Source organism: Ciconia boyciana, chromosome 17 (assembly GCF_034638445.1).
Source record: "Ciconia boyciana chromosome 17, ASM3463844v1, whole genome shotgun sequence".
Classification (NCBI taxonomy): Eukaryota; Metazoa; Chordata; class Aves; order Ciconiiformes; family Ciconiidae; genus Ciconia; species Ciconia boyciana.
In genome coordinates this window covers 5,113,682-5,140,181 of record NC_132950.1, presented here as the reverse complement: position 1 = coordinate 5,140,181, position 26,500 = coordinate 5,113,682, and the positions used below count along the sequence as shown (strand labels likewise).

Genomic DNA, 26,500 nt, shown 5'->3' with positions numbered 1-26,500 from the left:
AACTTTGACTCCTGTAACAAGCCCCAGCAATTGGACTCCCTTGGCAAATCATCCAAAATAAACAGCATCTGTTTTCACAGATGGAGAAAATTAAGACATACTAGCAACTTAGTTTGAAGTTATAAGGCCAGACATAAATAAATGAGAGGGAATCTTTCCATAAGATGGTGGCTTGATTACTGAGGATACAGACAGATGAATAAATCACCTTGGGGTGAGATAGGCTGCAACTTGCTACACATCCACGAGACTGGAGTAACTGCTCATGTGTATCCTCTGAGCCCGAAGGAAATGAGAGGTAAGTGGTATTGCTGAAGGGATCTGCAGGGTAGGAGCACACACATGGACAGTTACTGCAAATTAGCTGATGCTCTGCAAGTTCACACCCTGGTTTGCCTCATGGTAACTCTTTAATCTCCCTCCACTTCTGTCTGGCCTCCTTGGATTTACATAACTGTAAAAAAATAAGAAAACAAGCAGAGAAGTGATGTGGCATGCTAGGAGCTTTCTTTGAAAAACTATCCTCTCAGAAGTCAACTGAAGTGCATTGAAACCCACTACTTCAAAGGTTTTAAGACTGTTTTATTGACTGGAAGGAAGATGATTGTAAGATAACTAAATGTCGGAGTACCTTGACATGAAGGCTGAGAAACCAGGCACGAAGCTGGAGACTCACTCAACACAAACACTGGTGTTTGAGCACGCCAGGACGAGGAGCGGGAGCCAAAGGAAGAAGCAGGAAACGGGGTCTGCCATGGGTCCTTTGATTTTTCCACCTCATTCACCTTTCCCCAGGTTGGGCCACTCCGGTTAATGACTGTGTGCTGTGGACAGTTACTTAGAAGTTGAAATGGTCGCTCTTCGTCATGCAGAAATAAACACTAAGGCTTTTTGGCATCTCTCTGCCATGGGCCTTTTCAAGCCAACAAAGTCTCACCTCCAGTTCTACCTGATGCCAGAGCTCCCAGGTTTATACATAAACTAAGGTGCAATTTCAGGCTCTTAAAATACTTGGCATTTAGCTTTTAAGGAAGTCTGAAAAAGACAATACTGTTATTGCCCAAAGTCCTGCTCCCCTTCCAGGAGAATCAAAGGGAGATGACTTGAGTCTGTGCTTTGTAGCTGAAAGGATGAGTGGGACACTGTCCATATGCTGCAGATTTTGTCTTCGATGAACGAGGTGATTTTCTCTGTCCTCTTTTTGGTCTATGAAGATGCCAAGGAAGAAAGATCTGAGCCAAAATCCTTCCTGCAACAGGAAGGCTGTCAAAGGCCTTTCAGTGTTGTACACCTCGATGGTTCTAGTTCTGTCTTGACCTTTTCATAGAGCAGGACAGCATTTCTGCATGGTCCAGAGTTGCGTGGGAGTCATTCAATCTATCTTAACTTTATGCAAAGACTTTTCCTTGGGGCCACCGTTGCTGTGAGCTGTCAGTAGGCTGAGAAACAGGACCAGGCAGAAAGGAATGATTTAACATTTCTTTTCTACAAGGCATCAGAGCCCTGTCTCTCAAATCTAGCAGAGTCCTCTGTGGTGCAAATCTGTTCAGAGGTAAAGGCTGAAGAGCAAGTTGTAGTGCAAAAGCCTAGCTGAGCCACCTCCTGAGGTCCACCTCACCTCACATAAAGCAATGAAGAAACATCACCATCACCCGAAGGGCATATATTCTTCCAAGAATCTCCCGAGAGTGAATAAAGATATTGGAGATCAAGTGCTCCAGACATCCCACCAACACTACAGAAGTCACACAAGAACTGGGCTTTTGGGACATTTTAAAGCAACCTCGCTAGAAATCTCCAGAGGAGGAAAGGTCAGTCAGCTCCAAGAACACCTGAGTAGCCAAAATGCCTGGATTGCGTTAGTCTGGGAATCATCTTAGCCTGCAACTTTGCTTATGGGTAGCAATCAGGCTGTCCTTGTTTATCACCTCTGTACCTGCCACAAGATAATTCTCTGATCAGACCTTCTGCAAGCTTTCTAAAAGGGCAAAAAAAGAAAGCAGATGATGGAAAGAAAGGAATGACAACATCTCTAAAAGCCATGTGCAACTCCTAGCACAATCTACCTCATCTTTAGCCACAATTACCAGCCCTGGAAAAGCTCCAAGAATGAAGTGATGAGGTTGCTCTAGAGACATAGAGGCTGTAGAAGAAGATATCAAGAACCTTCAGTGACATCCTTCAGGGATGTATGCAGGAGATGTGCAGTCCTAGATGGCAAGGGCTGGGACTGGCACCAGTGAAGGCAGCAAGAACAACCCTTCTCATTTTTATGTTTGTGTGCTGTCAAAAAGACAAGAAAAGATCAAGACAGTAGAAAGCAGATCACATCCAACACCCTGAGGACAAAATTTGAGACTTCATCTGCCCAAGTGACAAAGGGTTGGGAGCACAGGGAAAAGGCCTCTTCACCCTAGCTGCCATGCTTATTACAATACATGAGCATCCTTCTTTGAGTCCCTGGCAGCCCTTTTCATCAGTGCCCTTAGATACATCTGTGAAAGCGGCCTTGGGGAAGAGCAAAACGAGCTACCAAACCACAGTGAGATGAGCGCCCGCCCTACTGCAGCTCACTACCGAGCTCCCCAGGTTTCTCTGCCAGCTGCCGGCAGAGGAGGTGCAGGCAAGGTTTCTGGTCCCCCCCCTCTTTTTCCAACTTTCTTTTCACGATGAATCTGGAATTTTGAGGGCCTGCCGGGAAGGGAAGGTTTGAAGGATTTCTCCTTCCCTTTCCTCCTGGCCCAGCCACTCCAAAATAAACAGCCCCAGCAAAGAAACACAGTACTGCTTACTAAATTCTCCCTGTAAGGACAGAGATTTCATAGAAGAGCGGATTATTTCCAACGGTACTAAGATAATTACATGGGTAACTAGGAAGAGTTAAAGAAAACAGTTTGAATTTTCTTATCAGTTTCCCATAGCTTGGAGCAAAAATAAAATAAAATGCTCTACTGTAATCAAATCATGTTTTCTGAAGCCCTCTGTTGGCAAGCACACAATTTCTTCACCACTTCCATTAAAACAGAAATACTTACAAGAAAATGATAGCATTTCATTTGAAGACCCATTTCAAAGAAGTGGGGCCCAAAAGCACCACGTCAGCTGCTCACAGTATGTTCTTACCAGGTGGGAACATGATGCCATGTGAAAAAAATACCTCCCTTCCCACTGAAAAACAAACTATCTCTCACTGACTGTGGGGCAGGAGCGGGCCCATGGCCAGTACCTGTGGCACGGAGGTGCTCACCTGGTGCTAACTTATTCCTTCACCTAAGGATACAACAAACAATGACTTCTCCCATTAACTCAGCAAATGCCTGTAGTATTTCCTATGTAAAACCTCACCCTGGCTACAGCATCTAACTCCAGAGGCAGCTATTTACCAGCAGAAACAGTGGTGAGATACAGGTATGCCCCAGTGCTGACCAGTAAGGGTCTATGGGAACACACAGCATACACTTCTCCTTCTGAAAAGGAGATTTTTGACATCCTTTTGACGGGCTACCAATAAAGCCATCATGGAAGATCCAACTGTCTCCATGGAAGACCATAACTACCTGCTCCTGACTTCTGAGATGCAGCCTTGTGGTTCTGGTTGCCTTCCTAGCTTCCCAAAACTAAACTTTTGGAGATTTAGGCTTGAGAGGACAGTCTAGTTTTATCCTTGATGCATGCTTCGGAGCTACAATGAACCCTCTCCAGCTTCTTCTGTGCCAGGTCTGTGCTTTCACAAGTATAATGCATCCTTTGCTTACGACCATGTGTGTGATTTTAGTAGTTCAGTGCTGATACCACCACACCTAAAGAAAAGTGCAGGTTATAAACATACAAATTAACCAACTTGAGTCATAACACTTCAAAAGTGTAGATGTTTAGTATCAAGCTTAAAATGATTAGGGTCAAATTATACAAGATAATGCCATTTATAGCAATCAACAGTTTGACCAGTCATTAAATAGTAGGAGAAAAAAAAGTATTAAAACTAGAACCTTTACATCACGCGGAACAACTTGTCACAGACGTTTCAAAAGCAGAAAACACACATTTATAAAGAAATGAAGGCATTAAATAGCATTTTTGATACATTTTGAAGAGTATCCCACCCCCTCCTGCAGAACTAATCAAAGCTAAAGTTGGCAAAGACACACATCGAACACAAACATTGACTTGGGTGAAGTGCTACGCTGCACCAGGGTGCCCGAGCGTGACACCGGCTGGATGGATCCTGGCACTGCCTGGAAGGGAGCGAGCGCGCTGGGAAAGCCCAGCCCAACTCCCTGCTCTCCAGGACAGCCAGCACTTTCTGGGACAGAACTACAGCAAATTTTCAGCCCGGCCCTCCTCATGCCACGCTGAACATACCCTAATCAACAGGAAACTCAGCCTACAAGGAGACGCACAACACACGAGCTCACAGCCTGGTAGGAAAAAGAGATAAGATATGTACCACCGGAGATGATGTAAATAAAAGTAGGTCCCTCAAAATAACCTCCGATTCCCAATTCAAAACCCAGACACGAGCATGCCAGGTAAAACAGCAGCGCACAGGCGAGCACACACACACACACTCTACCTGAAACCCAGAGTATTCGAGCTCGAGCTTTATTCCACTAGTTGTAATATGTAATTCCACTGATGGATTAAAACATCTGTTCCTTACCAAACTTAAAATTCTAGACTCTGCAAATACTGAGTATATTTATAGGAACATCTCGTAAGGCACTAGAAGAGGAATTTATCTTTATATAAAGTATCTGTAAAAATAAACAGTGAGTCAAGTATCTGGCAAAATTCTTTTACATTTTCATTTTCGAATGTAAAGGACTTCTGACCTCAGACGTCATTAATCTAATTTTTTAAAATTAGCTAATACATCGTTACAGTGCTCAGAACAACCCCCCTGGCAGTCTCAGACCCAAAATACATCTTTTCTGTCCACCTCCCACTAACTGCAGCAGGAATCGTCACACTCGAATTTCACTGAAAAAAGGATGCAGTTTGGAAATCTAACACTTCGATACTTAAGGTATTGAAAACACTTCCCCCTCCCCCCCAGAAACTGATAGACAAAAAGGAAGTTTTCTTCCTCTGGACAAATGCAAGGTGCCACCAAACCCAGCCCCTTCATTCCCTGGACATCACTGAAACAGAACCACCAATGTAAATGTTTGCTGCTTGGACTCAGGTCTCACCTTAATAAAGACAGCCCACGCGTAATTGTGTTTGTATAAAAGATATTTACTTCAATTATCACACCTAGGGTGCTAGTGAATAATAATAATAATAATACATCGTGTGAGTTTCATACAGTGATATTGCTTCTCCATATCATATAGGGACCGTTGTACAGTGCTGAGAACAAACATTATATGGCTAACCAAACAAAGACGGAAGAAACAATGCCATTCTGCTGACGGAGGGAGCGCTGCCCTGCTACTGCCAGCCATATAAACTCTTACTTTTATGTTTAAACAAATACCAAGAAATAAAATGTTACAAAAGATGAGTCACAGCAACACAATGTGGGCTTCTCAAAGCTACTTGTACAAAAAAATGACACTTTTTTTTTGGTCAATTGGGTCTTTGTGAGGATCTTTTTTTTTTTTTTAAATCTGTGATTGTGAATATAACAAACAAGCTCTAAAAACATCTAAGACTTAGTGCGTTACAGAAAAAAATATAAAATACTGCTAAAAATGTAAGACACCACAATACACTGGGGTAAAAACTGAGCTTATTATTAAAAAAAAAAAAAAAGTTCTCAGGAAAAAGTACACCACTTTCTGTTTGAGTTCATCTTGTGCTGTGTTAGTAGTCGGGGCATTTCAAAGGTCTGCCCATTATCATGGCAAGTAGTTATTGCACAAATGCAAAGAGTTAATTTTTTAATAAAAAATGAAAAGGGACATGAGGGAAACAATTAAAAAAAAAAAAAAAAAAAAAAGAACATCCCCCCCAGCCAGCCTCCATCTGCTTTGGAATTAACGTCCAAATTCGTACATTTGACATTCTCGCAGCGTTTCCAGCGAGTGGGGCGCGCGGTGCCCGCTTTCGGAAAAGGAACGGTAGAAAACGCTTTTCAACACAGAAATGCATAGAGTATTCTGACAGGAACAACCTTTTTGTTTTGCAGAGGTTATCCAATAGTTACCATAGGGCTTTTTTTTTTTTTTTTTCTTTCAGACTATGCCAGAAGGAAAGAACCTCATGTGGGAAATTCATCTGATGGTTTTTAGTGGGACACCCTCGAAAGGCAAAGTGCAAATTTGCTTCCAAATCCACAGAAGTGGTGATGTGCCCTGCAACTAGCTCAGCACCTTCCACCTTTGCCCACTGTCAGGTTTCATGGCGGGGCTGGCTGGTTCAGTGCCGACCGGAGCCCTTCGCATCGTCCCTCGTGCAGACACACACTCCCCTGCAACGAGCAGGGGGAATTTCGAGCACAACGGTTTTCAGTTTGGCTTACACAGCTTTTCTCTCGCTCGCTCATGAAGTGTTACCTAGCCAGGGAAAGCCTGTCTGAACGTGTTTCGACACCGCAAGAAAACTAAACGACTCCTCCGTGACAAAGATCAATTCACAACGTGTATTTCCAGAGTTCACACCAGGAAAAGTTGCTGCTGCACAAAGTGATTTTTTTTCTTTTTTTTTTTTTTTCTTTTTTTTCCTCGACCAACTTTGAATGAGAAGAAAATCAGCTCTGAATTCAGAAATTTGAACATATGCCAACAAAGATGAACATCACAGGAAACCAGTCTCTCATTTTAAATTAACACTCTTGAGTAAATCGCAATGTACTTTGACAAAGGGGCACTGCATCTTCATGAAATTCTCAGTAGAGGCTCTAGGAGGCTAAGGGTATTTTCTCTCTCTGTATACTTTAAGTCTCTTCTCTCACAACTGAGGCTTCTTATTCTCAGTCCTAAATTATTTTAAAACTATTTAAATAATATTATTTATTAGGCATTTAGATAAAATACTTTTTTTTAAAAAAAATGATTGCTCTAGAAAACACAACAGGGGCACAATGATATGGATACTACGACGAGCCAACACTACCTCGCTCCATCGCTAGGATAGCCCAAACTTTCTCCGTCCGTTTAGGGGATATGTATACTCCTGTTGTGTTTATATCAACAAAAACAAACCTCAAAAAAGAAACTGTTAAAATTAATCTCATAAATAGGAAATATTAGATTGTTTTCCTAATTACAAACCACCTTTATATATTTCACCTTATGATGCTGTAGAGAGAGCAAGCTTGAAAAATAACACACAAGCGCTGGTAAGGGCTGAGGATGCCGGTGGGCGAAAGCTTGTTCTTTACAAAACCAAATTACGACTGGAATGACTTAACAGTGCCTCGCCATCCAGAGACGGTACGGCTCTGGGCATGGAAGTGAAGACAGCATGTATTATCGATGGCACAAAAGGACGCGGTTGCAGTTAGCGATGGCTGAAGTCCACGAGCATTTCTTGAATGCAGACAGACCTACGAGTACGCCGGGTGAGACTGAGCCTTACCAGCATTAACGCTGCCGGCCGATGGTGGACTTTCTAACCCGGGACCCCACCGTGCTGCTGAAGCCAACCCAGAGGGATTATTTTTTTTTTCCCCCAGGAACCTGAATTCTCCTAAACTAGAGCTCGCTCTCGCCCGGGTTTGGTGGCTGGGACACGAACCTCCGAACGCAGAACGAGAACTTCTATTGCACAAAGACTTAACGCACAGTGTTTGAAGTGCTCGTTAGCCAAGGGGCAACTCATGTCGGGCCACTGAAACGCTCCTCGATCGGTGTTTTCTCTCCCCCCACCCAAATGAAAAGCGGCTGTGAATGCTGCAATCTAGATCACTGTGCTTTAGATTATTCTCCATGAAGAGATTAGGAAATAAGGCACATAGCTTTCCAAGTATAGAAAGTTGGTTAAATAGTAAATTTTAGGAAAGTAGCAAAACCTAAAAACTTAACGGGAAATGCAGTAACATACAGGATTTTGATGACATGCCTACTGAATTTAAATAATGTCAAGCTAAACTAAAATCTTTCCCCCACAGAAAAAAACTGATCCATGATCTCCATCTCTCTAGATGAGGCGAGAAGAAAATGGAAGCCCTGATCAAGAAAAAAGAAAAGTAGGATACAGATGTGACCTTGCTTATTCCCCGCACGCCTCCTTTACGAACTAGATGCTCACGTACTCCCTGTACAGCCTGCACCAGCAGCCAGAGGTAACCAGGTACTTTGGAAACACTTTTAAAGCTAGTAATCATTTACCCACATATAAACAATACATCAAAATAGCACTAAGGGTCTAATGTAAGCTAACAAAAGCCAGAGAAGTCTGATTGAAAGACTGATTGTAGAAAGTATTTTTTGTAGTTACTTGGAGATAAGATTGTACTTCAGAGCAAGTCAAGTGCCAAGTTTTATTTCTTCTCTTGAAAACACAGACACTCGCCTTCTGAGAAGAACTGCATAACAGAGAATTTCTATCTCATTCCTAAGAATACTTGAATTTGCAGCTTAGAGAGAGCAAGAATGAACCGCGTGCTTTAATTAGATACTTGGCTTAATTTACTCATCAGCTGTTTCTGCGATTGTTTTAAATACGTTGCAAATGTCTTTACTGTTCACCTTCCCGCTGTACACAGATAAAGTATATTTTACATGTGCAAATATCTGGCATGTTAACTTCCTGCAAGCCGTATCAAAGCAGAATGTACAGACCAACTGTTAGAGGATGTTACAGATGAGGCTTGACCCTTCATTTCAAATTACTTGGCTTTTGCACCTCAGACCCTTGGAATTATTTTTATGTATTCTGAACGTGATCTTTCCCCTCTTCGTTAGCCAAAGCTGTGTATCTCAAACAATCCGATCTCTCAGATGGCTAATCCCCTCTTTACAACAGGGAACTTATCTGACAAGTGGGAAAATGGCATCCTCTATGCATAAAAATACATCTTGGTTTTAAGTCCTCACTCACCTACGCCCCAAAGGATTTAATGAATTTGGCTGTAGCAACTCTACTGCACCATTAAGACCAAGCACGTAAATACTACATACACAGAGGGGCTTTTCCATACTGGAATCACGTACATATACACATTTAACAGCTCCTAAAAATGCATATTAATTACCCGCATAGACAGAAGAGGATAACGCAATTTAACGCCGTTATTCTTGTTATCAATAGAATAGAGAGAGTGCGCTGTTATGAACATTACCACAGAATTACACAGTAACCATGCAAAAAGCAGGTATGTCACCATAACAGCAGGAAATTCCTGGCATGACTCTCCATTTCCAAGGATCTTTGGATGAAGATTGTACTACGTAGTACTAATACCTCTAAAATTAAAACAAAAAGTCGAAGACACGCCATCATGGGGAATTTAGGCATCTAATTTTTGCTGTACTGTTTCCTGCACTATTTCGTTATGGTTAAGAATTCAGTCATTCTCTGCACTTGGCCGTTTCAAAATATAAAGCAACTGAAATGATACTACGAAACCGACAGTTTTAATAATAAGAAATCTACAGAACTGTGGCAAAAATCTACTAACATCACTGTGAGTAAAGCAAGCTTGAAAAATGGCAGCAATTGCCCTTTGTAGAATAGCTGGACAAGGAAAAATACAATAATCTTACTAATTTTTTGAAAAGAGGCATTTCCTTCTAATGCACTTTAGTGCCAGAACATGTTTGTGACTAGCAATGAAAACCAAGCCTGGGAATGAGATCTGGTTTTTTTCTGTTCACAAAATAGTTGTAGAAACGCAGACTTCATAGACAGCCAGGGACTCTGGGTTTGCCACGGAGTGCCCAGGTTTGGGAAAAGCAGGTCTGATGCCTCCATCAGCCCTTGGCTGTACCAGAGGATGTCGGGGAGGAGGCTCACTAATAAATGTTCAATGAATGACTTCCTTCAACTGCAAAATGACTTTACAACTAATAATTTATATTAAATATGCCACAGTACCACTTGGCTGGGGGGGAAATCATCCCTGAGGAGAGAGATGGCACCACTTACCTATTTTTAAGGCTTTTTGAAAACTTAAGTGCACAGGCCTAACGGTAACCTTCTCCAAAAGGATAAATTTCACCTTCAGAGCATAAAAACTTTTTATCCTTGCATATTAATAGGGTAGGGTATAGTACATGACCTGGTCATGTAGGACAAATCATTCCCTAGGCATAGCATAAAGGGCTTTTCTTGCTATAAAGTTCATTATTAACTATATTTTATATACGGCATAGTCAATATATCCCATAAAAGAGATGGGGAGGAAAGAACAAATTGGTGAAATAATATTTCTACATTTTAGAGCTCAAATACATATGTGAAGGAGACAGGGACAACTAAGTCACTTTTCAAACTAAGAAGGTTGAGCCAGAAAAGAAATTCAGATCTCGTGCTTTCCATGCCAGTGATTCTCCTTGCAATTTAAAACCATCCGGCAAGATTTTAAACTGCTGGGAAAAAAAAAGTCTTTTGTTTGTACAGAATTTTTAAAATTCTCTATTTTTTTTTATTTAAATAAGTTGATTGTATATGCAACACAAAGGAAGAAAATGTTGATGTTCAAAGAGTGGGGCAACAGAAAGTGCAAGGGGAAAGGAGCAGGCCAACATAAGTGTACTGAACACTGCTCTGCAGCTGTCCTATCTGTGTGAGTTAATTTAGGAATATGAGGCCACACGCAGCTTGTCTCACCAGGGCCAAAGCTGCCACTCACTCACGGGAAAGACTTGATATGGTTTTAGTGAACATTAAATCTGGCCCCCACCTAAGAACCAATTTTTCTTCTTCTCCTCCTATGTTTCTGATAGTCTTCAAGAAAAGCTCACAGCTCAGCCGTACACAACGGCTTTAAGACAGAGAACAGCCTAGGATGCGTACACTGGGTGAAGAAGAAAGAAGAGAGAATTTCAGAAACTCACTTGTTAGGAAGAGACACACATGAAGCAAAAATAGTGCCCTCCATCTGCATGTTAAAATGTCACCGCTTTACTTGCGGTTTGCAACAAATTGCTAAGATTACCGATCTCTTTGCAACCTTGCTAAAGGCACTAGTCCAGATTACTGCGACATTTCAGTTTCAATAAACTATTTTGGATTTAAGTGCAAAGAAGTGTCCAAAACCAATTACTTTTTTTGGTGTGTAATTTATATATGATCAAAATGTTTGGGTTTTTTTTTTTTCTGTTTCTAACCTGCCCTGGTTTTGCCAGGAGCATTTTTATTTCATGTAAGTTTTAAGAACACTCAAAATTAATAATTTTAAGATGGAAAATGACAGACTCCTGACTGCAACTGTGCTAGTGGGGACTGCAATCACTGTTAGCATTTTCCACTATTTCATTACATTATTTTGTCAGATTTCCCTCAATCCTATTTTGTGTAAATTTATCAGCTTTGTAGTTCGAGTTACCACCGGAATGATGCACTTCTCTAACTTATTGTTTCTCCCATTAGAGGACTGAAAAATAGCAACTTTTAAGTAATTGGATCAGAGAATATTGCATAGAATTCTGTCATGTTCATGAACCCCCTTCTCTACACCATTCCCATATGAACAAGTTACATAAAAATAATGCAAAGATCTTTCACCTAATGAGAAAGGCACGTACATTTTTTTCTTTTTAACTGTAAGATAGCTCTTTCCTCTTACAGCAAGGAGTTTATTACTAAAGGACTCACTAATTCACGATATGGGCAGAGCGCACTGATACAGGTTCCCTTAAAGAGTGGCTCTATTTATAGGCGTTTTACAGATGAATAAATAAAATGGTCAAATTTTATTGCATCAACAGCAGTTGTCATTAAATGCATTTCTGCCAATAAACGTGCAATTCTGTTGTCTGAAATCTGTATCCTCAACAATGGAAGTGTATCAACAATCGTATTGTATGACCCCTCTGCCAAGGGATACTCTTCCCTTGCTTTTAGCAAACAAACTATTACACGTTTTTCCTTCCCTAAGCATCCAGAGAGAAAAACTGACAATTTTAGCTGCAGTATAAAGGTATTTCTGTTAAAATAGCCTGGGCCCTTCATCCACAGCTTTAGTAAGAGCATGGAACTGGAAACAGAAAGAGAAAATAAAAATGCTTCTAAAGAACCTCAGGAAAAAACAGACTCTGGCATTACAGATTTTCTGAAAACTACCTGTGCTTTTATCCATCAGGAAAAGAAACGCCATCAGCAAGGGCTCTGTTGCTACGCTCTGCGCTCTACAAAATGACTGTCCCGTGAGACAAGCCCCACGTCACATGTGCCTAAACATCGCCTCTTCCCTTCCCTAAGCAGTGACCCAAGAGGGTGAAAAACCACCGTGCTACTCTTTGGCATTTCTTCTCCTCCAACTCTTTAGCCTCTTCTTTTAATTAAGTAAAAAAAAGTTATTCCAATAGACATTTTCCCAAAAGCGTTACTTTCAAATGCCGCACTCGATCAGAAATATAGCTAAAACCTCTCAGTATTGCTGTAGTTCAGTCTCTAAACAGGGGAGGTCTCTGCCAGTTTGGAAAGCCAGTAGGTAACTCAGCTCCAACAAGAGAATCTCAGCAGTAGTTCAAGCTAATCCATTTTACTTTCCACTGAAACAGAAAAGCAGCTGTGACCTTGGCTAAAAACTGGGAACAAACAGCTGGGAACATCACTTAAACTCTACGAGCTCGATCTGGGGGTGTTTGTCTGCCCGTGCCCTTAAATAAGGTGGTCACTAAGGAACCCAAAGTGACTCCCGGCAGGGCGGCCCGGGTCACCCCCACAGCATCTCAGCAGGCTAATCCACATTCAACGCAGATCATTAAATATGAAACAACAAAAGGAGCTAAGCCATTAATAAAGTGCCAAAAATATAGGAAACACTGACAGCATTTTATTTGATTAATTTTATAATAGATACCAATGACAACCCTTGGCAGGATGGAGTGACTTCTGACTTATGAATGCTGACTTTATCCAGCAAAATTACATGATTCAAATGTAATAATGGAGCTTAGAATTAACAGTTAGTGTTATAAAAGAAAGATTTCCTCTAGGGCAAGCTACAGACATGCTTTTTAAAAATATTACAGCATTAAAAACCGGGCAGACGCTAAAGAATCCTAAAGAACTAGTGGAAACCTGAAAAGCAAAACAAAAATAAACAGAAAAAAAAAAGATATAAGTTTCAAGGCACTTACGTATTGCTTATTAAGAAGAGAGATTGACCTTAAGTGCTGCATTTGCGTTCAACCTGTGAATACAGTTCTGCTGTCATATAATGCAGCAAGAGCTCTCAGTAAGCATCATGGAATGCAATCATATAGACACAGGCACAAGAACAGTTTGGGGAATATTAATTTAAGAAAAAATCGTCAAACAGAAAAAAACCCTCACTATCGAGAAAGCCGAGAGTAACCACTTGACTGCATCAAGCACCTGGATCTCAAATCAGCAGACAAGGACAGTAGAAACAGACTGGCAAGTGCATTGCCTAGAATTAATAAAAAAACCCAACCTGAACCAAACAACAACAAAGAAAAAAAAATAAAGAACATAAGAAAATATCTGCGTCTTCTAGTCAGAAGTTTTGCTTCTTGGCTGAAGACGCATCTTGTTATGACTTGTATTAAGGTATGTGTATTTTTACCAGGACGTGCGTTTATCGATGGAGCTGTGCTTTGTAAGTCAAACCAGGACACTGTACAGATAGAGAGGTAACACTCTGCTTCACCGCGTTATTTCCCTCGCTGGCCGTTCCCGTGGACTAACTGCTCTCCAGATAAGAAGCCGTAACTGCTTCCAGCACGTGCTGTCACATACTGGTGTCTGTTATTACGAATTGTCTCCTCAGCTCATCACAGAAAGGGGCAGTTGCTCTCTCCGTTTCTCAATTTTAGTTTTGCATCACAAGTCCCCAATTACCCAAGGAGGTATCCTGAAACAGCTAGCAGTAAAAATAGGAAACAAATCCCTGCCTTTCAGCCTCCTAGAGCCTTCTTTTCTTAATCGTGAAAAGGATTGATTTTAGTGTACTGATTCTTAATTTGTGAAAACTTGCGCTAAGTGCTGCTGTTGCATGTTAAGAGACTGTAAATGAAATACATAAGTTCTAAAACATCATGCAAGAAATGTGGTTTCACATCTTACAGTCAAAAATCCTACTAATGAATTAATACAAGCACACTGAGGTGTAATATTGGGAACATACCTTTAAAGTCGGAACTCCTCTTCCCATCCCTCCCTCCCCCAAAATCAGAAAAGTAATATTAATTAAACTTAAGAAGTAATGAATGCACCATTAAAGTGTCATCAAAAAGATGCTGACCTAAGACAAAAGTTCAATGATACACAATACGGTCAAAAAGTCTTCAATCAATAATATACAGTATGACAACTACATCTTGTAAATTATACCCAATACTGCCGGCAGTCTATCCCTCTAAAGAATATTTGCCCCCTTTCATCCCTTCCTAACAATCAGATAATAAAATACAGCACCTATAAATAAGCAAAAAAAAATTATATATATATATATATTTATATATATATATATTCCGAAATCATCTATTGTTAGTTTTAAAGATATGGCAATAAAGGAGTCTAAATTAGCAAACTTGTAGAAGCCATAACTGATAAAACAGCTTATTGAAAAAAGGTGGCAGTAATGCACTCTATGTGTGCACAAGTACGTAAGAAAATACACAGACGTATAAAATTGCACGCACACACTCACGCACACACATCCTTCCACACACCTCTATGCTCACGCATATACATATAGACAACAGGAGGAGTTAGAGACAAGTTAGAATTTGATTTGTACTTTGATCAGCCATAACCTGTGCATAAAATAATGGAAAAAGGCTGTATTTCTGCAGGGCAGAATGGTCTAGACTGGGACTCGAGAGCATGAATGTTTTGGTTTGGAGTTTGGGCTATTTCCGTCCCGGTAAGAGCCCGTCTGGTCATCGCCATGTACTCTTTTTTCCACGCAAAAATAAGCTTCCCACAACTAAAACGTATTTAAAATCAGTGCTTGTGGTGGGAAGAGAGTCAGTAAATGGCCACCAACAGCAGGAAAAGTTCTCTATCTGAGGCAGCTCCAGTCCCCTCTTAGTGGTGTGTGACAGCAATCGTACACGTGAACTACACTTTAATCGATTCCAGGTAAGCTGAATATTTCGGGTTACAGAATACGTCTCCGAAGTAGCAGGCTGAAATGTTACTGGCCAACATTTTTTGAGCGATCTGTCTTTACTGAAAGGAAATTCTGTACACTACGAACCAAGTGAAATGATCAAGTACATGCTGTTTCTAAGTTGTCTCCTAAACCTCCTAGATATGAGGTCTGATCAGCGTGCTCTGTGGTTAGAGGTTAAAAAGCAGATTATAAAATACCTAGATTCAGATTTTTTTTTGTCCTGATTTGGCCTAAAATGGAGTGTATTAAACAAATTCTGGTCTGCAAAAGACCAGAATCAGTTAAAGCTATGAAACAATGTGCACTACGTGTCAATATTCTATTTCACTTACAAGAAAACACTAAGTCAGCTACCACAAATTAAGATATTTTCCTGATGTGACTTTTTTTTTGTTTTGTTAAAAAATATGTGGAGTAAATGTGTTTTTTTTTTTTAATTCAAAGTTTCAAACAACAAGATTCTTTTCTTTTCTTGAAAATATGTAGGAATCCAAACTAGTGTGTTTAGAGTCGGTTGACTGTGCAATCTCTTAGTGGCAACTGAACAGCTACAAAAAACTTTCTTTTTTTTTTCTTTTTTTTTTGAAAAATCTCCCCTTTTTTCCTGGTTTAAGAAGATAATAGTGTATTATCGCTCTGTAGCCATTAGATGGCAGATAAAAAGCCCCCTTTTAATATGTGGGTTTGATTTTTTTTTCTTTTTTTTTTTCTGTTTTTCTTTTTTTAAAGCCCACACCAAAGAGGAGGGCACAAGGCAAAGCTGTATGAGTTATTCCAGAAACTGTGGAAATCACTTAGGGCAATAATAAAAACACTTCAGGGTACAAAAAAGCTTGACTACACATTTCAGTTTTCTTCCTCGAAAACACAAACATAAATTGGGCTTAACGCTCCTTTTTGTTTTCTATATGCACCTTGGCCTATGGCGTTTTTGCCCTGTGGCCCGCAGGGCGGTTAAGTGCGCAACACAATAAAACCAGTAGAGGTCCAGTTTCACTTCCCAGCTCTCCAGAGTTGGGCGAGTTTAATCTCAAAACTCCCACTCGACGGCCTCTTCTCGACTCGCGGCCTTCTCCAAGCGGTGGATGATGTTGTTCAAGTTTGCCGCTTTCTTTTTCCTCAAGGAGCTGTCTCGCGTGTTCCTGGAGCTCACCGCCTCGGAGAAGCCGAACAAGCTCTGAAGAGAGTTGGCTTTCTGCGAGCCTGAGGCCGGCGTCGAGCTCGTACTTGGCACACTGGAGCTTTTCTCTGAACTTTCTTTTGACTTGTAGGAGCTCTCCCCTGTAAGGACTGAGGTGGAGGCAGCTGAGGTAGAGGCATCCCCTTCCGTGGCAGAGTTTGGCAGTGTCTCCAGAGCTTCTCCCGGGCGCTGCGATGCCGGCGGAGAGCTCTGGCGCGGTGCTTTAAGCCTGCCCTCGTCGTCGGTGTCCTCCAGGCTCTCCGCCTGGAACGGCTCCGCTTTCTCCGAAGACCTGGCGCCTCGCAGTGCCTCTTCCCCCGCTTCGAAAGCCGACTCCGCTGGCCCTCCCTGAGACTTTGTGGTTGCATTGCTGTACTCATCCGCCTCCGGGCCACTCGGCTTTCCTTCAGGTGGGCCTTCTGCGTCCACGCCATCGCAGCTGTCTCCCTCGGAGCTGTGAGCGGCCCTGCTGCTTCTGGCGGAAGGAGAGTCGCTCGACCCAGCCTGGCTCTGGCTCCCAGCTTGGATCTCCTCGATGAACAGCTCCCGGCGGATGCGAGACCTAGGAGAAAGGGGAGAGGGATGGTGAGTCTGTGGGGCTCACTCAGAGCCACCCTGCTCTACCAGATACGCCATTCAAAATGCCCTTTCATAAGACGCCATTTTGCCTTGGCTATGGGACAGCCGCACCAAGCCAGGTCAGCGGAAGCACTCACACCCTCAAACCCAAAGGACTGACTGAAAAGGCCTTTGGAAGAACATGAAATATCGTCACGATGCTCTTAATTTCATTTTCCCCGGCCATACGCCTGCTGTGAAGCCTGCTGTGCTAGAAGGGACGCAGGCTGCAAACCCCAGACTGCCCCGGGGCTCCTCCATGGTGCAGCGGGAGGGCAGGCAGTCGCAGCCGGGATTTTGAGCAGATAAGCTCAAAACTGCAGGTAACTTCTGCAGTGCTCAGTGTTGAGACTGACCCCTCTGACTTCAGCCAGGATTTTGTGTATTTATTGTAACCTGACGTTGATGACTGCCCTTTCCAATAACCACAGCAGGCATTACGGAATAAAGCAAAAATATAAACTCTATGCAGGTAATAAATTTGTACTAAAATGGTTGGTGAAAACCAATGATAGATCATCTTCCCTTTTTTTTCAAGTTTAAATTAAGTAACACTCATAATTGTATGCTCAATTTTTACAGCACTGGATGTGGTTTAAGGGACAGAGATGAAAAGCTCTGCAGTCTCCCATTCCCACTAAAAGTCTGACATCAGGAAGGTGAAACTTTATGATACACTAGACCAGAAAAGGGATGATTTTAAAAAGATGAATACATTTCTAGTAGATCCAGAAGAAAACAGCTTGTAAATAGAAAACAATTCAGATTTCTATGAGAAATGAGCCACAATTTGCCTAAACAAAAAACAAACAAGGAAAAAGTCTGGACAACCCCCTTGGTGTTCTCCTGGACACCAAGGAGAAATAAAGATGAAACAGAGTCCGTTGTTCTGAAACCACTCTGGGGAAGCACAGCCTTTTGACAGGTTGTCAGTCTATGAGCCAGTCTGACTTCTGCTTCATTTTTTATTTAAAAAATCGATTTCAGAACATGAATAGTGACAAGGCAAGCAGTGCATTTCAAGGGAATTAATAGACTCCATGTGTGGTTAAAATTGCCTGGTGTGCCACCTTGTGCCTCCTATTAGTTGAAGCATGCAAAAATACCCCAACCACGCTGCCTTTGCCATTTAACTTGGTCCTTCCTCCCTCTTCCTTCTCTGTTTAGGAGCTCCCAATATCCTCACAAGTACAGAATAGTGTATGAAAAAATCTTAGGCTCTAGGGCAACTCTTCCTCCATACTGCTCTGTCAGTAGGAGAGGTTATGACCACTGTTCAGGTCTGAATTTGCAACCAAGAAGAAGCCTCAATGACCTGTGGTCAGGGACGAGACTACAGACACAGGGAGAGTTTAGCAAAACTTCATCTTTCAGAGTGAAGATAACACTTTTGGTTTTAGCCAGGGAGAACTGCTAAGGGTCTTGCAAATCACAAGTGAAATGCTGTCCCAGTGCTGACGGCTGTACGAGTTTTTCATTTTTCCCTAAATGTGCTACAGAAGACAGCACACAACGGAAAAAAATTAGGATAAATGCAGAACACCATCTGAATACTGCCTTTGAAGCTAATGATATTATTGACTTACTTGAAATGCAACAGAGTATTTCAGCAGTATTTGCTGACTCTACACTTTCAAAGGATTTAGGGGGTCTGTAATTTTCCCTAGGAGAATATTATTCACCTAACAGAAGACCACAGGTGCTAACATTAATTTTCTATTACCATTAATTGTGTGCATCCTGCAACATCGATTATCAGGCTCTATTTATGCCTATAATCTCCCTGCATGGATACTGATCCAGAACATGCTGCTTCTGTAACATTCCCCAAGTCAGGAGAGGAAACGGGTAAGAGCTTTGTGCCTGCATGGCATTTAAAATCCCTCAGCTCCAGCAAGATACCGAATGATGACATGCTCACTGAGTATCTGACCACAGCCCTACAGAATACACATTTGATGTCTGTGGAAATCCCTAGAATTCACACCCAGTATATTGCTTCTGGAGTCTAGTCTGGCTCCTGATTAACACAGTAATTAAATCTCTACGATAAAGAAGAACTGGTGACAGCAGCTAGGAAATTCCAGAGAGCATTCCTCTCAGTGGAAGGTGTTGGCCTCAACATCAACACATCCTGTTGGCATTCATCAGCGTAACTCAAAATATCAGAGATCTCCTGGGGTCTATGTTGAAGTTCCCTGTACAAGCGTTCACACAACTCCAGGAACTCATCTAAACAAGCATAATGCTACAGTTCATTGAAAAAATATGCCCATGGTAAGAACAATGAAATTTAAGATCCAAGAGCACTAGATTACAATTCAAGAAATTTTGTTTTAATTCCAGATGCTTCTGTAGTATCATCTCTCTGACCTTACCGAGTTTCTGTGCCAGTTTCCACACGTGAAGTGGGATAGAAATCTCTACCTCCTACTCTTTTGTACAGTTCTTAAGACAACAGAGCCTCAAACTCTGATGGGTCCTGTATATGTGCTTCACTGATGCAAAGCAAGGCATATTCTTATTTTTATGTTCTGAGAGCTACATGATTGGTATGGATGCAAAGCCGCAGACTTGGAGAAGTCTGCAGACATGTCAAAATCCTTTATACCTATGTATAGTCTGAAGTGAATTACTTCTTTGCCTGCTGAGGATTTTTTCTAAGTTTCTTTTGCTGCGGAAAATAAACGCTAGTGCTGACTTCCCATTTGGTGGATATAAACATAGGTTCTGCTGTAGCAATCACCTTTGGAAAGTGAGTCTTGGGCTGAATCCCAAAGGAAAAGCATCACTGCAACAGGATTCCCAAGAGACAGGAAGACAAACTTGTCCAAATCTGTACCCTGCCTCACCTAAGTTAGTTTAAAGAAAAATTTATATGGTCTGAATTGTGGAACTGCTTCTGTAAGAGCAGAGAAAGAGATAGACTGGTGGTGCCATGCTCTGCCCCCCCCCAAGACAGGAACAGGAGCAGCAGCAGCCACCAGTAAGAACCCACGATCAAGGGGATCTTGTATATCCCCCTCCACCCCCCCCACCGGGCTGAAGGCAGCAGCTCAAAGGAGGAGAGTGAATGGAGGCAAGTCCACGCTCGTGGCGGCAGGCGAAGGCCCTCCCTGCCCACCTTGCCTCCCCAGGTGCCTCTGTACAATGGGTATGAGGCCCTGGAGGTGGAAGGCCAGTCAATGGAGGATGGGGATGACAGTCCATCTACACCAGGGGTGTCGCCCAGGTCAGAAGAATGTACCTCTTGTATTAACACCACCTCCACAAGGAAGAGAAGACGGGTTACAGTTGTGGGTGACTCCCTTCTGAGGGGAACCGAGGGTCCGATATGCCGGACAGACCCTCCTCTTAGGGAAGTCTGCTGCCTCCCTGGGGCCCGGGTGAAGGATATCACTAGGATACTCCCTAGCCTGGTACGGCCCTCGGACTATTACCCCCTACGGCTCTTCCATGTGGGGGGCGATGAAGCTGCAACACGAAGTCCTAGGGCAGTCAAAAGAGACTTCAGGGCCTTGGGACGGCTAGTAAGGGACTCCGGAGCACAGGTTATTTTCTCCTCTCTCCTTCCAGTTGTGGGCAGTGACACTAGAAGGAACAGAGGTACCCAATCTATTAACTCATGGCTCCGTGGCTGGTGTCTTCGCCACGGATTTGGGTTTTTTGATAACGGGATGGCCTACACAGCACCAGGTTTGCTGGCATCTGATGGGATTCATCTTTCTCAAAGGGGAAAGAATCTTTGCTCGGGAGCTTGCGGGGCTCATCGACAGAGCTTTAAACTAGACTCGAAGGGGGAGGGGAGTAATTTCAGCCTTGCCCATGAGAAGCTGAGGGACAACGTGCCACAGTTAGGGGGAGCGAGTGCCAGCGAGGGCACTCGGCCTGTGTCTCTGAGATGTGCGGGGCACACTGGGGGCACAGCTGAAGTTGAACAGAGTTGAGCTAGGGGATACTGAGGCAATAGGAGCCAAGAGGGAAATGCCAGTGAAACACCTCAAAGCACACAAGGGGTGTTCCTCTATGAAGGAGACACGGACGATAGCCCAGCTGAAGTGCCTCTACACCAATGCACGCAGCATGGGCAACAAGGAGGAGGAGCTGGAAGCCATTGTACATCAGGAAAACTATGATATGGTTGCCATCACGGAAACATGGTGGGATGACTCGCACAACTGGAGTGCGGTGATGGATGGCTATAAACTCTTCAGGAGGCAGGCGAGGCGGTGGGGTAGCCCTATACATTAGGGAGTGTCTGGATAGTTTAGAGCTTAATGGTGGTGACGATAGGGTGGAGTGTCTATGGGTAAGAACCAGGGGGAAGGCCAACAAGGCAGATATTGTGGTGGGAGTCTGTTACAGACCACCCAACCAGGATGAGGAGACTGACGAACTATTCTATAAGCAGCTGGGAGAAGCCTCACGATCGCTAGCCCTTGTTCTTGTGGGGGACTTCAACTTACCAGATGTCTGCTGGAAATACAACACAGCAGAGAAGAAACAGTCTAGGAGGTTCCTGCAGTGTGTGGCAGATAACTTTCTGACACAGCTGGTGAGGGAGCCAACTAGGGAAGGTGCCCCACTGGACCTCTTATTCACGAACAGAGAAGGACTTGTGAGCCATGTGACGGTTGGAGGCCGTCTTGGGCAGAGTGATCATGAAATGATAGAATTTTTGATACTTGGAGAAGTGAGGAGGGGGGTCAGCAAAACTGCCACCTTAGACTTCCGGAGGGCAGACTTCGGCCTGTTTAGGAGACTGGTCGACAGAGTCCCCTGGGAGGCAGCCCTAAAGGGCAAAGGAGTCCAGGAAGGCTGGACATTCTTTAAGGAGGAAGTCCTAAAGGCACAAGAGCAGGCTGTCCCCAGGTGCCGAAAGACGAGCCGGCGGGGAAGAAGACCGGCCTGGCTGAATAGAGAGCTTTGGCTGGAACTCAGGAAAAAGAGGAGAGTCTATGACCTCCTGAAGAAGGGGCAGGCAAGTCAGGAGGACTACACAGGTGTGGCGAGGCTGTGCAGGGAGAAAATTAGAAGGGCCAAAGCTGAGCTAGATCTGGCTGCTGCTGTAAAAGACAACAAAAAATACTTCTTCAAATACATTAGCAGCAAAAGGAGAGCTGAGGAGAATCTCCAGCCCCTAGTAGACAGGGGAGGGAACACAGTGACCAAGGATGAGGAAAAGGCTGAGGTACTTAGTGCCTTCTTTGCCTCAGTCTTTAATAATAGGGCCAATTGTTCTCTGGGTACCCAGCCCCCTGAGTCAGAAGATAGGGACGGGGACCAGAATGGAGCCCCTATAACCCAGGGGGAAATGGTAAGTGACCTGCTGCACCACTTAGACACTCACAAGTCTATGGGGCCTGATGAGATCCACCCCAGAGTACTGAAGGAACTGGCAGATGTGCTCACTGAGCCCCTTTCCATCATTTACCAGCAGTCCTGGCTAACTGGGGAGGTCCCAGTTGACTGGAGATTAGCAAATGTGACACCCATCTTCAAGAAGGGCCGGAAGGAGGACCTGAGGAACTACAGGCCTGTCAGCCTGACCTCGGTACCGGGGAAGCTGATGGACGGCATGTCCATGTGCAACATCATACAGCATGTAGAGGACAACCAAGGGATCGAGCCGAGCCAGCATGGGTTTAGGAAAGGCAGGTCCTGCTTGACCAACCTGATCTCCTCCTATGACAAGGTGACCTGCCTAATGGATGAGGGGAAGGCTGTGGACGTTGTCTATCTAGAGTTCAGTAAAGCCTTCGACACGGTTTCCCACAGCATTCTCCTGGAGAAACTGGCAGCTCATGGCTTGGACAGGTGTACTCTTCGCTGGGTAAAGAACTGGCTGGATGGCCGGGCCCAAAGAGTGGTGGTGAATGGAGTTTACTCCAGTTGGCGGCCGGTCACAAGCGGTGTCCCCCAGGGCTCTGTGCTGGGGCCAGTCCTGTTTAATATCTTTATCAATGCTCTGGGCGAAGGGATCGAGTGCACCCTCAGTAAGGTTGCAGATGACACCAAGTTGTGCGGGAGTGCTGATCTGCTGGAGAGTAGGAAGGCTCTGCAGAGGGACCTGGACAGGCTGGATCGATGGGCTGAGGTCAATTGTATGGGGTTCAACAAGGCTCAGTGCAAGGTCCTGCACTTGGGCCACAACAACCCCATGCAACGCTACAGGCTTGGGGAAGAGCGGCTGGAAAGCTGCCTGGCAGAGAAGGTCCTGGGGGTGTTGGTTGACAGCCGCCTCAATATGAGCCAGCAGTGTGCCCAGGTGGCCAAGAAGGCCAATGGCATCCTGGCTTGTATCAAAAACAGCGTGGCCAGCAGGAGTAGGGCAGTGATCGTGCCCCTGTACTCGGCACTGGTGAGGCCGCACCTTGAATACTGTGTTCGGTTTTGGGCCCCTCACTACAAGAGAGACATTGAGGGGCTGGAGCATGTCCAGAGAAGGGCAACGAAGCTGCTGAAGGGTCTGGAGCACAAGGCTGATGGGGAGTGGCTGAGGGAGCTGGGGTTGTTTAGCCTGGAGAAAAGGAGGCTGAGGGGAGACCTTATCGCTCTCTACAACTCCCTGAAAGGAGGTTGTAGAGAGGTGGGGGTCGGTCTCTTCTCCCAGGTAACAAGTGATAGGACGAGAGGAAGTGGCCTCAAGTTGCGCCAGGGGAGGTTTAGACTGGATATTAGGAAATTTTACTTCACTGAAAGGGTTATCGAGCATTGGAACAGGCTGCCCAGGGAAGTGGTTGAGTTGCCATTCCTGGAAATATTTAAAAGATGTTTGGATGAGGTGCTTAGGGACATGGTATAGTGGTGGTCTTGGTAGTGCTAGGTTTACGGTTGGACTCGATGATCTTAAAGGTCTTTTCCAACCTATAGGATTCTGTGATTCTGTATGAAGACTCTTCATTTTGGAAAAGAAATGGCTGAGGGAGGGTATAAAAGAGATACATAAAGTTGAAGTGTGGCCCAGAGAAGATGAAAAGGGGAAAGACTACCCATTTCCCATAATACGAGCTGCCTAACAGTCAGGTCCTGTTCCCATCGCAGAACATGTAACTTGCACCTCTTCTGCAATGTCCTGCAAATGATTTAAGAGTACTTCCTGCACGAAAGCTAAGAAAGTTATTGTACAGAGGAAAAGAACAGGCATGTGTTTTGAATTTTCAGTGGTGGCAACCGCTCAGAGCACCCAAGGCTCTAAACAGGCTTGAAACATCTCTTTAAAGTCCTGAAGACTCAGCAACACATCTGGGAGCAGGTCCAGATCACTCAGTGCTGTGAGGCTAGTGCAACCCACCAGCCTATAGCACCTTGTTTATACATTTTCTATTTTGTATACAACTGTCAGCACCTAGTCTACATTAGTGTACAGCTTGGTGTGGCTAAACACGCTGATCAATCATGACTTGTCACGCTTTCTCACAGCACGCCTGAACAGGAGATCTCCTGATAATGAGGAAGATGACACATGCCACCAGTGCTCCCGCACTCATCTGCGTAAGTGAGAACAGCACATTTTGCTGTCAGGCCGAAGGGAACATATTTTCATAGGCATTCCTCCAACTTGTGTATAATTGCCTAGAAGTGGGAATTGGAAGAGAGGCCTGCATTTGGAGAACTCTGAGCAGTGAAAGAGGCTGCATCTGTAGCGAATTCAAGTCAATGAAATTCAGTGTAAATATGATTACTCGTTGGTTATAATTTTAAAATTTTATATTGTTTACTATAAACATTATTTTACTATTGTGCATAATATTTCTGAGATATGTCATTAAACTGTGCTGCTTCTGCTTCAGCAACTTCCCTGTTAAAAGCTGAGAAGGGCCAAAGTAGAAAATACCCTTTAAATGTTAGCAGTTTCTAAAAACAAACAAGTTTAGCAATCTGGACTAATTAGGAACATTACTGGCTCCGAGTGAAGAGGCAGAACAGTACTAAATCTGGTATCTTAACTGTACCTGTTCAATATTCATTAGCACAAATTTCTCGGAGAAAAGTCTGCTATACTAATTAGGATTCCCAGTCCCAAACACAGTTGATAATATGTTTATTCAAATCCTTTTAATTCTTATATGTCGTTCCAGCATTGTTTCTTTTTATCGGTGTCTCTAGGCCAAAACCTACTTCAATGTTTCAAATGTGGAGAAGGTTCCTGCTAGTATGAGAAAGGAACTAAACAGACCAACATCTTATTTCATTTCAGCGGGACTCAATGATTTAATCATAACAATGAAACAAATCTGTGGCCACATCTGACTTCAGGGTTGTCGGTTCTCTGTCCTTCACGACTGTGCAGAGCTTCCCAGAAATACAGCACACAGTGCGCCTATTTTCACAGCTCAGTGACTCAAGACCTAAAAGAAAATCCTCTTTTTGCTCTTATGTGGGAAAAATACGATGAAAGCAGTACAATTCTGATGCCATCCAGCAGAGGACACTTCCAAGCACCCCTCACCAAGTGATCCAGGCATAACACACACAACACACACCTACGTGTGTATATACGTGCGAGTATATGTCTGTGTGAGTGTGCATATGCAAGTAAGAAAGACCAGTCTTGCTTACTGCAATGGGATTTATAAATATTCATTAGTGGACATCCCTAAATCAACGCCCACTCCAAAAGCGAGACTTTCTGTTTAAAAGCACTACTTACATCAATATGTGAATATTGCTGTTCCTCAGGGATGACTTAAAATTAGTCTGGAGCATTAGCACTACTGTTAGTTAGAACCTCCCTGCTGTCGAAACTGTTCATTTTGTACACCGCTCAATGCTAGCGGAAGCAGACACAGTCTGCTGGAGCAGAATAGCACCCTGCCAAAGCAAATAAAATAAATCCTTTACGAGTAGGGCTCCCGGGAGATCTCATACCTGTAATTGTGGAACCAGTTGATCACGGTGCTGGTTTTCAAGTTGAGCTGCGTAGCGAGTTCCTCAATGGTTTTTGGTGATGGGTATGGCTTTTGCTGGTAGGCTCGTTTCAGAGCTTCCTTCTCTTCCGGTGCCAGCACCACCCGGGGCTTCTTCAGCTGATGCTGCGGCTGCGGGCTGGCTCCCTGGCTGTAGTCTATTCCAGCGGAGGAGGACTCACAAGACTGACTGTCGCTAACAGAGCTGTGTCGCCGTTTCATGTAGGCTGAAAGAGAAGCGCATCGGATCAGCCCCAGCTGAATACAAATGCAAAATCAATGAATATACGAGCCGTGGAATAAATGTGAAGATGACAGGTTGTAGATGCATGCATGGGCTATTTGGAGAGAACAGGAAGGAAGAAGCATCATCAGAGATCAGAGGAAAGCAAATGTGGGGAGGATGCAAGAGGCAGAAAAAGAAGAAAGAAGGGAGAAAGAAGGGAAAGAAAAGAGGGTAAATCGCCTGGAAACCTGCCAGAGTTTTCTGCTTTTTCAATGAACACGGGACATGAATAACAGGGTTCAGTTAACACGACTTATTTCAAATTCACTCTTTCAAGAGCAGCGAACTTCCACATAAGCACCTGATTA

At 43.6% G+C, this 26,500-nt stretch overlaps 1 protein-coding gene across 11 annotated transcripts in view; it reads right to left on the bottom strand.

The window, feature by feature from the left end:
* The window catches only part of CUX1 (cut like homeobox 1), a 287,512-nt gene that overhangs the window by 17,258 nt on the left and 243,754 nt on the right, over positions 1-26,500 (bottom strand). For 9 of the 11 annotated variants that reach the window (XM_072882481.1, XM_072882484.1, XM_072882483.1 and 6 more), the window contains 2 exons: positions 25,869-26,133; positions 4,891-16,941 (listed from right to left, as the gene is read on the bottom strand). The exons of 1 other annotated variant lie outside the window; for it this stretch is intronic. In XM_072882481.1, the coding sequence (XP_072738582.1) occupies positions 16,230-16,941; positions 25,869-26,133 (977 nt within the window). In that variant the 3' untranslated portion in view covers positions 4,891-16,229. Of the gene's footprint in view, positions 1-4,890; positions 16,942-25,868; positions 26,134-26,500 lie in introns of those variants that run through there. One more of the 11 variants, XM_072882488.1, reaches the window with a different exon arrangement.